At 48.8% G+C, this 12,251-nt stretch overlaps 5 protein-coding genes across 5 annotated transcripts; 4 read left to right on the plus strand and 1 right to left on the minus strand.

Annotated features, from left to right (window-relative positions):
• Positions 1-2,238: 2,238 nt before the first annotated feature.
• PV08_08998 (uncharacterized protein) lies at positions 2,239-5,218 on the minus strand (the record flags this gene model as incomplete). Its single annotated transcript, XM_016383319.1, has 4 exons — positions 2,239-2,615; positions 2,662-3,450; positions 3,502-3,746; positions 3,798-5,218. 4 exons carry the CDS (start codon positions 5,216-5,218, stop codon positions 2,239-2,241), a joined length of 2,832 nt encoding a protein of 943 aa, XP_016234022.1.
• Positions 5,219-6,381: 1,163 nt separating this feature from the next.
• On the plus strand, positions 6,382-6,768 carry PV08_08999 (uncharacterized protein; the record flags this gene model as incomplete). Its single annotated transcript, XM_016383320.1, has 2 exons — positions 6,382-6,441; positions 6,493-6,768. The coding sequence occupies 2 exons, from the start codon at positions 6,382-6,384 to the stop codon at positions 6,766-6,768; spliced, it is 336 nt and encodes a 111-aa protein (XP_016234023.1).
• A 649-nt stretch (positions 6,769-7,417) lies between these two features.
• On the plus strand, positions 7,418-8,389 carry PV08_09000 (uncharacterized protein; the record flags this gene model as incomplete). The annotated part of the gene is made up of 1 exon (XM_016383321.1): positions 7,418-8,389. The coding sequence occupies one exon, from the start codon at positions 7,418-7,420 to the stop codon at positions 8,387-8,389; it is 972 nt and encodes a 323-aa protein (XP_016234024.1).
• Positions 8,390-9,204: 815 nt separating this feature from the next.
• Positions 9,205-9,744, plus strand: PV08_09001 (uncharacterized protein; the record flags this gene model as incomplete). The annotated part of the gene is made up of 1 exon (XM_016383322.1): positions 9,205-9,744. One exon carries the CDS (start codon positions 9,205-9,207, stop codon positions 9,742-9,744), a length of 540 nt encoding a protein of 179 aa, XP_016234025.1.
• A 1,580-nt stretch (positions 9,745-11,324) lies between these two features.
• On the plus strand, positions 11,325-12,017 carry PV08_09002 (uncharacterized protein; the record flags this gene model as incomplete). The annotated part of the gene is made up of 1 exon (XM_016383323.1): positions 11,325-12,017. One exon carries the CDS (start codon positions 11,325-11,327, stop codon positions 12,015-12,017), a length of 693 nt encoding a protein of 230 aa, XP_016234026.1.
• Positions 12,018-12,251: the final 234 nt, after the last annotated feature.

Raw genomic sequence — 12,251 nt, forward strand, 5'->3', positions numbered from 1 at the left:
GTCTTGTGTGTCTTGCGTATCTTGCGTATCATGCGTGTCTTCCGTGTCTTGCGTGTCTTGCGTGTCTTGCGTGTCTTGCGTGTCTTCCGTGTCTTGCGTGTCTTGCGTATCTTGAGTGCTTTGCCGGGCCCCAGCCTTGGTTTCTCACCTCACTAAATCATCAGGAGGAGATCTGGAGCAAAGGTATGCTATCATGCTGCTCTGGATCTTATCCACGAGCCCAGAATACATCTCTGCCAAAGACTTTCAAACAAAATGTTCGTCCTTAAACTGCATTAGCTCCGGATAACTTAGAAGCTATGCATCTTCTACATGGGGCAAGATGCATACCCTTATAGTGCCTTTGTGCCTCAAGAATTGCTAGCAAGCTCCTTCAATGCATTATCGAAGCGGTCATGTCTCAGTCTACGCTTTTAATCACACTACGACCCGTCAATATAGGTCGCATACCGGTCTGCCACTTCTCTTTTTGACATAATCCTGCAGCTTGACGAGCGGGTTGCGATGGTGTTGGTCGATCGTCTTCGACAAGGGTCTCCGCTGGTCGTTCTGAGATATCTGCAATCTTGATCGACGCGCAAATGTAGCCGAAACCTCCAGCGCGAAGCCGACCTTCTTCAGCAAGTATAAAGATGGGCAGAATCCTCTCGCCAGAATCTGGTTACCTGTCTCGATCAATCGACTCCTGACGAGAACCCTCGTATTCACAATGTCGGTAAATCAAAACAATGCAGACCACTCCCCTCATCAGGATCAACCACAGCCTATCACTGGCCAAGCAGCATCTGCTGCCTCAGCCCGCAATGGTAGATCAGGAAATCAGAATAACTCTGCCTCGACCAACACGAACGGGATTGCTGAGCAGGTAAGGAGGTCTCTATCGTCCTTACCGACTAGCAATCACATTGCATGCATTTCAAACATGTTAATATGGAGGCAAAGTATACTGATGACACCGGACAGACTCACTCTAACGAGAATGGGCTGGATGCACATATGCAGAACCCAAGTTCGACCGATCTAGAACGGATGGGCTTCTCGACTCGACAGGGTAAATAAAAGGTACGAAATGTGACTCTCTCGCGCAAAATGACAGCTTGATTGACCTTCCTATCTATCTAGGTCCGGAATCTGGATGGCGAAAGGCAGCCTTGTAGACAGCTTCACCAGCGGTGCCGTCGCCCTCGAGCTATGCGGCTATTGGAAGGAAATCAGCAACAGAAAGTCGAAGGTGCTGAACCTGACTTATGTAATGAACTTTTCGTGGGATGCTGTTTAACCATGTGACCTCGGTCAAATTGTACTCACGTAATAGGCTTGGCAGATAAACGGATGAGCTGTTCACGGCTTCACGCGAACGTAGCAGAAGCCACGTCAAAAGACCACCTTTTCATCATCCACTCTTGCCGTGGAGGCTCAGCTTGGAATATTATAGTCTCAAAGTATTAAACGCATGATTTCCACCCACAATATTTTCCTGTTCATATTCGTTTCATCTATTCGCAATATGTACGATCTAAATCCCTCGGATGAATTTCGGAAAGCGGTCGAGTCTATTTGGCTTAACGCAGACGACATGGTTCCGGTGGCAGGAAAAGAAGGCTTGAGTCGACTGCCGATTCTGTCTCGACCAGAACTAATTCAGGAGGGAATGAGAAATGTGATGCGGTTATACAACAAAGTTATAGTACGCAAGGGGCCGCGTGTTCACACTGCAATGAACTAATACTTTGACCAAGTTTCCTCATCACATCGCCCAGCGAGCAAGAAGCCAGGGACTCCACGCCGAGCGTCGTTCTGGTCCGGACTTTTACACCCTGCGCGGCCCAGAATCCTTCCTTTTCCCGGGAGAAGATCGCATGGCTGTATTTATCTCCATACGCAAGCCAGAAGGAAACTTAGAGCGAGGACCGAATGAAGCAGGCCAGGCAAGGAAGGAATTCGACGGCAAGGATGAAGTCGCCAGCTTGAGTGAGTCCAACGAGCTCGTGATCGGAAGGGCAGTCAATGGAACGCTGGTCTCTGACGAGACTGCTGACCAGACCTGTAACTTGGTTGTCGGTGGTGTACTTGTCCTCTTCGGAATGGAGTGTGTGTATCCCAAGGCCGAAACGAGCTCATTGATAACTATTCAGTACACTACAACTCCCATTTAGTACCATACAAAACAAGCCGGAGAATGACAAAGTTGGACAATTTCGATCGTCGCTCTCTGTTCCTAATTGAGGCCACTTTACTTCAAAGTTCAGGCAACACCATAGAGTTCAACGCGTCAATGTATCCCGGGCTCATAGTGTTTTGATCAAAATTCCACAACTGATCGAGGGGGTAATCGAGCATGAAATCATCGAGCCCTGACAGACCAGAGCTGTTATGCATCTCCATATGCGGATTGAAGTCGTCGGAGGCAAAGCCGTCATTCGGAAAATTGTCTGCAACACGGGGAAACATGTCGTCAGGGACACTCGTTCCAGGATTAACATCCTCGCTGTCAGCGAAGGCATCTGTGCAGGCGTCATCCACACGCCGCCGTTTACGTCGCACCTCTTCGGGCTCAGATTCGCTGTCTTCGCGTCCATTGGTAGTTGTCTCATTTGAAGAGGTCCATGCAGTCCCTATTTCACGTTAGTGGTTAATGTTGAAAGATGAGGACTGACAGACCGGCTATCTGCTCCCCGGCCTCGGCCTCTCGACCATGAATGTTAGAAGACTCAACTACCTCTGTTGAAGGTGGAATTTGATTTCGAGGCGCTTCCTCACCCACTCGACAAGGGAAGCCATTTGATCGCTCAGGTAGGGTAGTTTTGTCGACAGATACCTCCGTCATGTTGCTTGTAAATTGATCAGGAGGGACATTGGAAGATGCCGTATTACCGTTTTGATGCAAATGTACGTCTAAGCTTCCTTGTTCAGATGCAAAGTTCATGGGCATCCTAGCGACGTCGTTTCCGGAGCAATGTTCATCTCGACTGCCATCATGGAGTCTGTGATCTTCAATGACCTCCATAGTGACTCCGTCCATATGCACGTCTGGAGACTTGTTGCTCTCGTTCGAGTTGGTATCCAAGGGAGAGCCCTCGTGGTGTGTATTCGATGGGTGTTGCGCTGACTGTGTCTCCGAGATTACGTCGTTTTGCGTGAAGTTGTTGAAATCCATCGAATTGCCCGACTGGGGTTGGATGAGCCTGAGACCTGAATTCGTGTCGGGAATCTGCTCGTCGAATGCAACCGGCGCTACGCCATCTAGGCGGCGACGCTTGGGCTGGTGATGAGTGTCCTCATGTCCAGCTGATGCCGTGCGATCGATCTCAATAATATCGTCAAGACTGCGCGTGGAATTTGCCGAGTCGGAGGCTCCATCTTCGTCGTGCGATGTACAGGGCAGAGGACGCGCCAGAGACGCCTCTTCGTCCGGGCTGACAATTAAGAGATTTGCGCTATCTCGATTGTCTATCAAGTCAAATGAGTGTCCAAGAGGTTTCTTCAGATGTTCAGGCTTACCGTGATCATGAGCAGATTCAGCATCTTGGTTGTTCTCCTCTAGACAAAGACGCTTCGCTTGTGGTGCCGCAGCATCATCCGAAACTTCCATCTCTTCAATGAATCCCGATCGTGCTCTCAAGTAGCGGTAGTGTTGCCAGTAACTACTTGGCTCATACAGGCCATCCTGGCACACCTCCCAGTCCGACTGGAGCTCGAGCGTGCCGAATGCCTTCATCTCAAGCGCCGTACAGGCTTCCTGGAAGCTGTGATTTATATTCAGTACAACGTGGCACAAAGATACGGAAGAAACTTACGTGATCCCCAACAAAACGCCAACCCATAGAGCTGGAACGGGTATTTCATATTGCAGGGGAGGATCCTCTAGTTTCCCAGCCAGACCCTCTATGATGTGTCTCCCAAGTTCGTCTTGGTCCTGGTCGGACAATCTTGAAGCTATACACATTGTGTTCTTCCTCTCTGTGCCGGTCAGTCTCACAGCCTTGCGTCCCGGATTATCATTCTGCTTACCGGCAAGAGCAATAAAGAACATAAGCGCAGCAGGCCCATCGCGCAACCATAGTTGATGGAAAACCTTGTTGATCACGCGTACTGCCTTCGCCCTTCGTTCCAGTTTACCTCCGTAGGTATAACGGATATAACTAAAACTTGCGGCGCAATACCAAAAATTCCAGGAGTCGCGTTTGGTCACCTTCTGCGAATATGCGACGAAACGTTGCTCCAATGCACGTAGTTGTTTGAGCCTGACGCTCTGGTCCGAGTTTTGGAACTTTTCGACATCCTCCAGACTCTTGTAGCGGATTATTGGCAGGGTATCGTCGGAGAGGGGGGCATCCATAATGTTCAAGGTAGAAGATTTCGATTGTTTCCGCTGTCTCTTTTCTGCATTCAGTCGTCTCTTTTCTGCCTTCTGGTGTCGTTTTCGAATCTTATCCATCCCGCGCTCAACACTCTTGACTATGGTCTCAGCCTCCTGCTTTACCGTTTTCTTTGCCCTCTTCTTTGTCGGAGCCTGTTCTTGTTCTGGCGCGCGAGATTCTGTGACTTTGACGATCTCCCTTCTATCCCCGGCGGGGATGGGAGGATTTTGGTGTCTTAAGGCAACTTGTCGGGGCGTCTCCGTGACTGGGCTGGACTCTTCGCCCGCTTCCGGCGGGACAATGGGACTATCGGCACTGGTCCTTTCAATGGTCAGGTCATCTGCTTCGTGACAGTTCGACCATTTTAGGACACATTGTCTTTTCTTTTCCGTGCACGTCGAGGAGGCGTCGGTAACATCCGCAGGAGGAATCTTCGTTCTGCTGGTTTTGGTCAGTTCTGCTCGAATGGCGAGTAAGGATGGTTCCTCGTACCAGCCATCATCTATTTTGCGCCTCGTTGGAAGAATGTATGTATCGTAAATCAGCTGAATTTCTGACTGGAATTCGTGGTCGATTCTGGCGTCCTGGAAAGCAAAGTGGCAACAAGGCTGGTATCGAACATTAAGTTCATACACCGCATACAGTGGTGTTGGCCAAGTCGGCAAAATATCGACCTCGACTGCCGCAAAGTGTTCATCGCAGGAGACACAGGATCGAAACACTGTCGTTTCCCTATCCGAGATGTCATAAAGCTCTTGCTGTCCCCTCGACGCCAATTCGTGAGCCTTCTCGACCTGCCTTCCTGAGATGTGCCGCACAGCACAGATAGGCCCAGGGTTGACACCAGTATCATACATTTTCTCACCGTTTGAGACTGTCAGTTGGGCCTGGTAACGGAGCGTTGGCTGAATACAAATCCAAAAGAGCAGAAGGAGCGGGGACCACTTATGTCCTCAACAGTGTTTGAGGACAAAAGTGGGCCGGGAAACAGCCCATTTCATGAGGGTGGTTGAGCTAATGCGACCGCAAAGGCTGCATTTTTAGCTCACTAGCCAGGGAGCAGACCTCCAACTTGCGAGTTTGCTAATCTAAGCTTTCAGGGTTTTAGTAATTTTGTTTGTTTCTTCGAGATTCCTATTGCTATCGAGAGACCACACATGACGGACGTGCGGTGATGCTACCCTTTCTCACCAGACTTCGCGTTCCGCCTTGGAGGACTGGTCTAGGGGTTATTTCACTCCTCTAGACGCCCTCTAGAGAACCAGTAGATAAAGATCCCTTCGCCTGCATGACCCCTTGTTGCCTGGTTGCCTTCTTTCCTCTGCACTGTCCTTTCATCCTTCTTATTGGTTCGTTTACTCAACCGCAGCTCAACATCATGACAGCTTCGATGAAAGATCCCGCGTGGCTTTGCAGCGTGGTCAGTGTATTTTTCACCATAGTGTTTGTTGTGACGGCTTGGACCAAGTTGTCACTGAGACACATCAGCCGTATTTTATGTTTTCTGAATGGCTGTTGCCAAATTCTTTTTGAAATTGCTCTTATCGTCATCCCCCGAGCAGCACCGCAGCTTGTTTCCATTCCTCACCTTGTGGCCCACGTGGCTCTTTTCTTCAATTATTTTCTCTTTGTGAGTTTCGTCCCGGCTCCGTTGGACAACCATCTAACCGCTTCAGCAGGCTGGGGAGGTATACGGCCTGGTTCAATCTCCAGGGAAGTCACTATATGATCGGATCGTCGTCCGAAATGTGACAATATTGTCGAGCATCCCCGCGGTTGGTTTATTTGTATCGTCTCTTGTCTGGAGGTGTGTGTTCCTCTTCCGTTGCTTGAATAGTGCTGATGACACCACATACACAGACGAAGTGCATTCACCAGCTTGCTTCTTTACACCCTCGCCATCTCACTTTGTTGTCTTTATTCGATTGGCTGGGTAGGGAAACTACTGTGGCTTACAGGGCCTGACGAGACCCGCGTTGTAATGTCCTATCATTTGTATCAATCGATTGTGTCTCTTGTCATGAATCTTGTCGCCTTCGGGCTTCAGAGATTCGGTCCGCGGAAGATATTGTGGCTTGCAGTAAGTCGAATTTTCATGATACCGCTTATTTACTCACGTATGAAGATTCAGCTCTTGATAAGCAATGTCCTTTTGGCGTTGGGTGGGCTTTTCAAGACCGAACTTTTCAAGACACTATACTTCAAGATACGACACCTCTACATGGGCCACGTTGGCCATGAATTGCCTATGAGGAGATCCTCGAGTCGCGAACAGATCGTGTCCAACGAGCACTCCGGAGCTAACTCCACGACAACATTTGCCACGATGAATGAGAGGGTCAATGAGCTAGATCAAGCTCTCGACCAGTCGATGCAGACCCTCGAAGGTATCGAAAAGAAGGTTTGACAAGCGAACTCCCGCCATTTGGCGGTTGTTCTTCGTTGACGGGGTGTCGGCAGAATTGAGGGCAGCTTTGGTACATATTCTGTGTCACTGTAAAGTCCATTCATGAGATATCTGCGCGTCTTTAGATCTCCTCCTGGGGTTGATAGGGTTTCTTCTTTGTCACCATAGCATTCCTAGTGACCGTTTGAACGAGAACTTGCGTCCAGGCTCCTGCTACCTAGCCTCGAACATCCCTTACTCTTAGCACCCTGTTAGACCTGTTGGTTTGCGAATTGGAAAGTCAAACCAGTATCGCACCAGGAGTTACAACGCATTTGACATCAGCGTATAGTTCATCACACCATTCCTGGTTCTCCGATTGGGTCACGGATTAGAACCGTCTCATCATTCAGAGTTTCAAGTTCATCTGGGGCCCAGCAAGATATTGAGGTGGCGCTCGTGCCTCTCGACAGCATTGCGCGCTATATTGCTTTTGTCAAGGGGTAGACAAGGGTTTACATCTCATCATGTTTTGCCCTGAATTCTGTCTTCCTCAAGTCAACGTGCGCACATAAAATATATCTCCCAGATATCCCTCGCCAGGACGGCCTCCCACTCTTTATCTTTCTGCCCTTTCTCCAACAGCTTCATCATCAGCTGCCGTTGCAAAATGACCGAGTTTGGCCCTCCCCCAGCCAATCCAGAACGTCCAAGGCCTGACTCACAGGCTTTAGCTTTCCAACCCATGATTGATGAGGTATCGACGCTGGAGACCTTGACGGATACTGAGGTATCGACCTCGGGCTCCTTGACAGATGCTGACTCGACGCTGGACACCTTCAACGATACGCGCGTGGAATTTATCGACGAGGAACCTCAAGACTTCAACCAGCTAGCCTTTGAGTTTCCTCTATACCTGGACGATCAGCGTCTAACTAGCTTATCACTATTCACAAGCTTCTCATCTCGTCGCGATGAAGTGATAGCTGAACTGGGAGGCTTGGATAACAGCCATTTCTTGGAACGTATTGCAGCTATTGTCGCGCTCAGTCTTTGTGAAGGCATTCCCTCCTTTCTGAAGGACTGGTCAGAGTCACTGGAGGCTGAGGAATTGATATCTCAGCTACACGCTGAACTTCATAGCGACTCTTCTCAGGTGCACGCCGAACTTGAAGGCGAGAAAACGGTCAATCATACCCGCAATTTGCTGCTCCTTGTGGCTGGGTACGTGATACAGAGCCATTTTCAGCCCCGGGAACACCTCGTTAGCAAACTGGAATTACCGTCCCGCCTCAGCTCTGATGGATCTACTCAGTACAAAATAGCAACTTTGTGTTATGCACGGCATTTTCATTGTATGCCTGCACTGAGTGTGTTGGCGCCATCACTGTCCTTGGAATCCGTCAGCAGGCGAGAACTTCAAGCATTTCAAGACTACGCTCTTCAGCATTTTCCGTTGAAGTTGAGTTACGACAACCCACCAGCCTACGAATCATCAACTCTCCCGGGTTTGACACCGGCTCTCACCTACGGGGAGGAAACGTCCGAATTTGAAGATAATGACAGTGGTACTTGGTTGTCTTCCATCATGAATCCTTTCATGAGATGCCTCCCCTTTCGAAGGCAGTCTTCAGCGGCCTAATCTTGTCTATCTTCACCGTCTTCTGCTACTATCTATCCCTATGTTGGAGAGTTTCTCCAGATGGACTGGGTCAGAAAGGGGGCAATATCGCACGCATGGTGTGTCTTGAGAGGTTCATCGATGAGAACAAGCGCCTCTTGATCATTCGCATCCTTCGACGTTGATCATCTTGCTTTCCCCTTGCGACGAGACTTTAGCTAGTAATTTTCCATTCAATTCATAGTATTCGACGATCGTCAGTGGCTGTCGTGAGCGTAGAGAAAGAACTAGCACGCCATCGCAGGCTGGCTTTCGAGCCCACCAAAGGCAGCAGACTGATTAGATAACCAATTTGATTGCTTTCCTCATTGCTGTCAGCCTTTTCGGAAGATGACTTGCTTTGCGATTACCGATGGCTGACACAAGATTTATTAGGTATAGCTTAAGGCATTGCTACATATTCAATACAACGATCGAGCGATGTACCCTCTTTCTCAGTTTTCCACAACCCTCAGGCTCATTTGCCTGATAAGCAAAGGATTCCCCAATCGTTACATCCTGTATCAACATCTAGGCTGTATACCAGCCACCAGAGATTCATTCCTTGGCCTCCCATAGCTCTATAGTTATGTGTAGGCATCCCCTTCAGCGAACAAAGAACCATTTCAATATTTCAAAGGCTGGCATCCTGCCCAACCCAACTCTCTTATTGTCCTCCCGTCCTACGCTCTCCTGCACCTTACACTTATTCGCTCTGAACATTGCAGCTTCGAAACACTACTATTCTCCCTTCCACGAAACCGCACAACTTTGCCAAAGTATCGAAGATCTACATCATGCCCGCAGGCAAAGATCTTGACCCTCAGTTTACCCCCGAGCGGTGTCAGATCGAAGATGAATTGAAAGATATAATGGACGCTGCAAAACAGGATCGTTTGAGGAAGTTACTTAAGGAACTTTTGAAGAAGACATTATACACCTTTCGAGAAGCAAGCCATCAACACGGAATGATGAGCGCCACTCTAGCTGACGCAATAGTGTCGACCGAGGAGCGCCATATACACTCGTTAGACTACGCGTTCGTCATTTCTTGCTGCTCTGTTATATTGGAATGGACGCCGATGATATGGAACGAGGTCGAACGTCGGAAATCAACAGATGATATCTGGATAAAAATGTTTTATCTGGGGTTAAGCCTGAAGGAGCATGAAGAAAATCATCGGATGGGAAGGTACTGTCTCAAGCCTTGGGCCACGATAGAGAAGTACAGGAAGGCAGAAGAGGGTCCTCCTTCCTCAGGAGAATGGGCACTGGATCCTCAAACGTCCTCAGAAGAGACAGAAGTTGAGGCCCTTTCATGCAGTGGCTCTCGGTAAGTAATCCTTCGAAAAGGAAACCCTCCCCTCCCCTCCGGGATGTGAGAAAATGACTAACACCGTCGGTACTCAACAGTGCTGAGGAAGACTGCACTTGACTGGAACACTAATATGAACGAGCATTCAGGTGAGCTCGTGCTCAATCACAATGTTTGGTGGTATATGTGATTGCTGTAAATGCGTCTCTTATTTGACAGAAAGACAAGAATACGCAAGACCAGCCCACGACTCTCAACAATGCCACGCAGATATGATCTTTGCTCAAATCCACTTTCCTCATTTCCCAGAAACAGACTTGGCGCTACCATCACCACCATCATCACTATGGCAGCTGCAGCAACCATATCTATCTCAGCCAAACCAGCCAATGATAATGTGGACTGGTTGGAGATGCAACCTCGTGATGAAGCTTTCAGTCAGCTGTCCTACGGGTCGAACGCTCGAACGCCTTTGAATCGAGGTAGACCAGAGCAACCAGTGAAGGGATCTGTGGGTGGGCTTCCCGCTCAGTAGACATTCCCTGCGCTCCGAGTGAATATGAGCCAGTTATTGCACTTCTCAGACTATGAGAAGAATGGATATGGTTGCAGGTGCCGAGGATCAACAACACTAGTCTCCATGGACGAGAGTGTTAATGCCTCAATACTGATCCTTTGCTGATTGATGGTCCTTGCATCCGTGGTTGGGTACATGTCCGGAAGGGGCGTCTGGAAACCGTGCTCATTATAGTTGGGTTGGTTGGAAGGCGACACTGTCTGTGCTTGCTGAAAGTCATTCGGAGACTCTTCATTTGGCCTCACGACTGGTTCGTTGAGCTCCCTACAAATATCCTCATACGAGGGTTCAGAGCTCAAGACATTCATGAGACTCACGAACTCGGGACTGTTCTTATCCTGACATACTTGTAAGATCTTCCCCAGTAATATTGCGTACGATGCCTGTCTCTGACGGGAATCCTTTCTCCTCAAATCTTTTGTTCCTCTCTCGCACTCCCATCCTGCCTTTTTACATTCACCACATTTGATTTCATTATCACACTAGTTCACCGTTAAATGTCACGATCATTTATTTAGATAATCAAGCAATGTACCTTTCTTCTTCGCTTTCTACAACCCTCACAAGCACTACTCACATGCTTACTTGGCCGATGCTGAGTCTTCTCACTCTCTCGAGGACTCATAGTTAGGAGATTCGTAAGGCACAAGATCAACTTAAGAATAGGCTTAGAGTAGTGTTGGTTATGGGTCTTGTTGGCAGTAGTACGGAGCTTAGATGGTCACTTGGTCATCCTTGAAGTAGTAATTCAGGCCAGACAGAACAGTTACTGCCTGAGAGCAATATTCTTAAACCTCAACGTGTCTGCGTCCCTCAACTCTCCTTTTCTCCAGTCCTTATTTATCTCTCCCCTCCACCTTACACTCTCCCGTCGACAAAAGCGCAGACCTTCCCAGAAAGGACCGCAGTTGAGACACTCTCATACAGTGGCTCTCGGTGAGTAATCCAAAAACGCCACCCTATTTCAGAAGGCAACTGACATTGTCGATAATCAACTGCTCAGTCGTCGTGATCGAAATTTCGAAATGAACGAAAACGTCATGAAAGACTCAGAAAAGTCAATCGAAGGGCTCCGTCACTCAATTCAAACTCTCTTATCATCCTTTGAGATGCCCCCCGAGGAACAACCATTGAGCCTCATCTTCCACTCGAGCAATGAGACACCAATGGTCCAGATCCACGATAGCAAGTGGCTCGTTGAATTCAAAGAGGTCCTCAAGTCGGATGACCAGATTGTTCATGAATCACAGGTGCCCCTGGAATCGGCCGTTCTTGCATTGTATCACTGGGCCAGTCGAAATTCGGGGCCTTTCGAGGAACACGAGCGCATCATTGAAATGCTCGATGAGCTGCGGGAAAGATTGATGTACTGCGCCATCCTAGCTCGAATTGATGGCGACGAGGAACGATACTTCGAGCTTTTCCCAACGGCATGTCTCGGAGAAGGAATTGTTCTCCCAGCGAAGTTGATCGACGAGATGATTATTCAACCAGCGATGCTTCGCGGAGAGATCGTTTTTTCCCCAGCTCCAACTGGCAAGGTCCATGGTCATCTCTGTGAATGGCATACGCGGGAACGGAGGTGCGTGGTCAGCTACAACGGTCACATGTTGAAATTGGACGGGAAGCTGCTGAAAGATGGACCATTGGTACTATGTGGAGAAACGGGCAAACTCCATCAACGGCTCCTTCGTCGCTATTTTGCTCAGCACAATTGACATTCTGTGCTGTCACCTAAAGTAGCATTGAGTTTGAACTTCCGTGCTGAACCAAGGAAATGACCAATTTCATGGCATAGAGATATCATATCTTGCTGTACTGGTTTTCTATGGGGGATAGTAACTCCCGAGCTCCGGGATACGCAAGCGTAGAACAAGTAAGAGGAACATCTCTCCGGGGTTTGCTCCAGGAGCGTAGCCCCTTCTCCCTTGTATGTTGCTCTTCCTTCAGTT

This window comes from Exophiala spinifera (assembly GCF_000836115.1).
Source record: "Exophiala spinifera strain CBS 89968 unplaced genomic scaffold supercont1.6, whole genome shotgun sequence".
Lineage (NCBI taxonomy): Eukaryota > Fungi > Ascomycota > Eurotiomycetes > Chaetothyriales > Herpotrichiellaceae > Exophiala > Exophiala spinifera.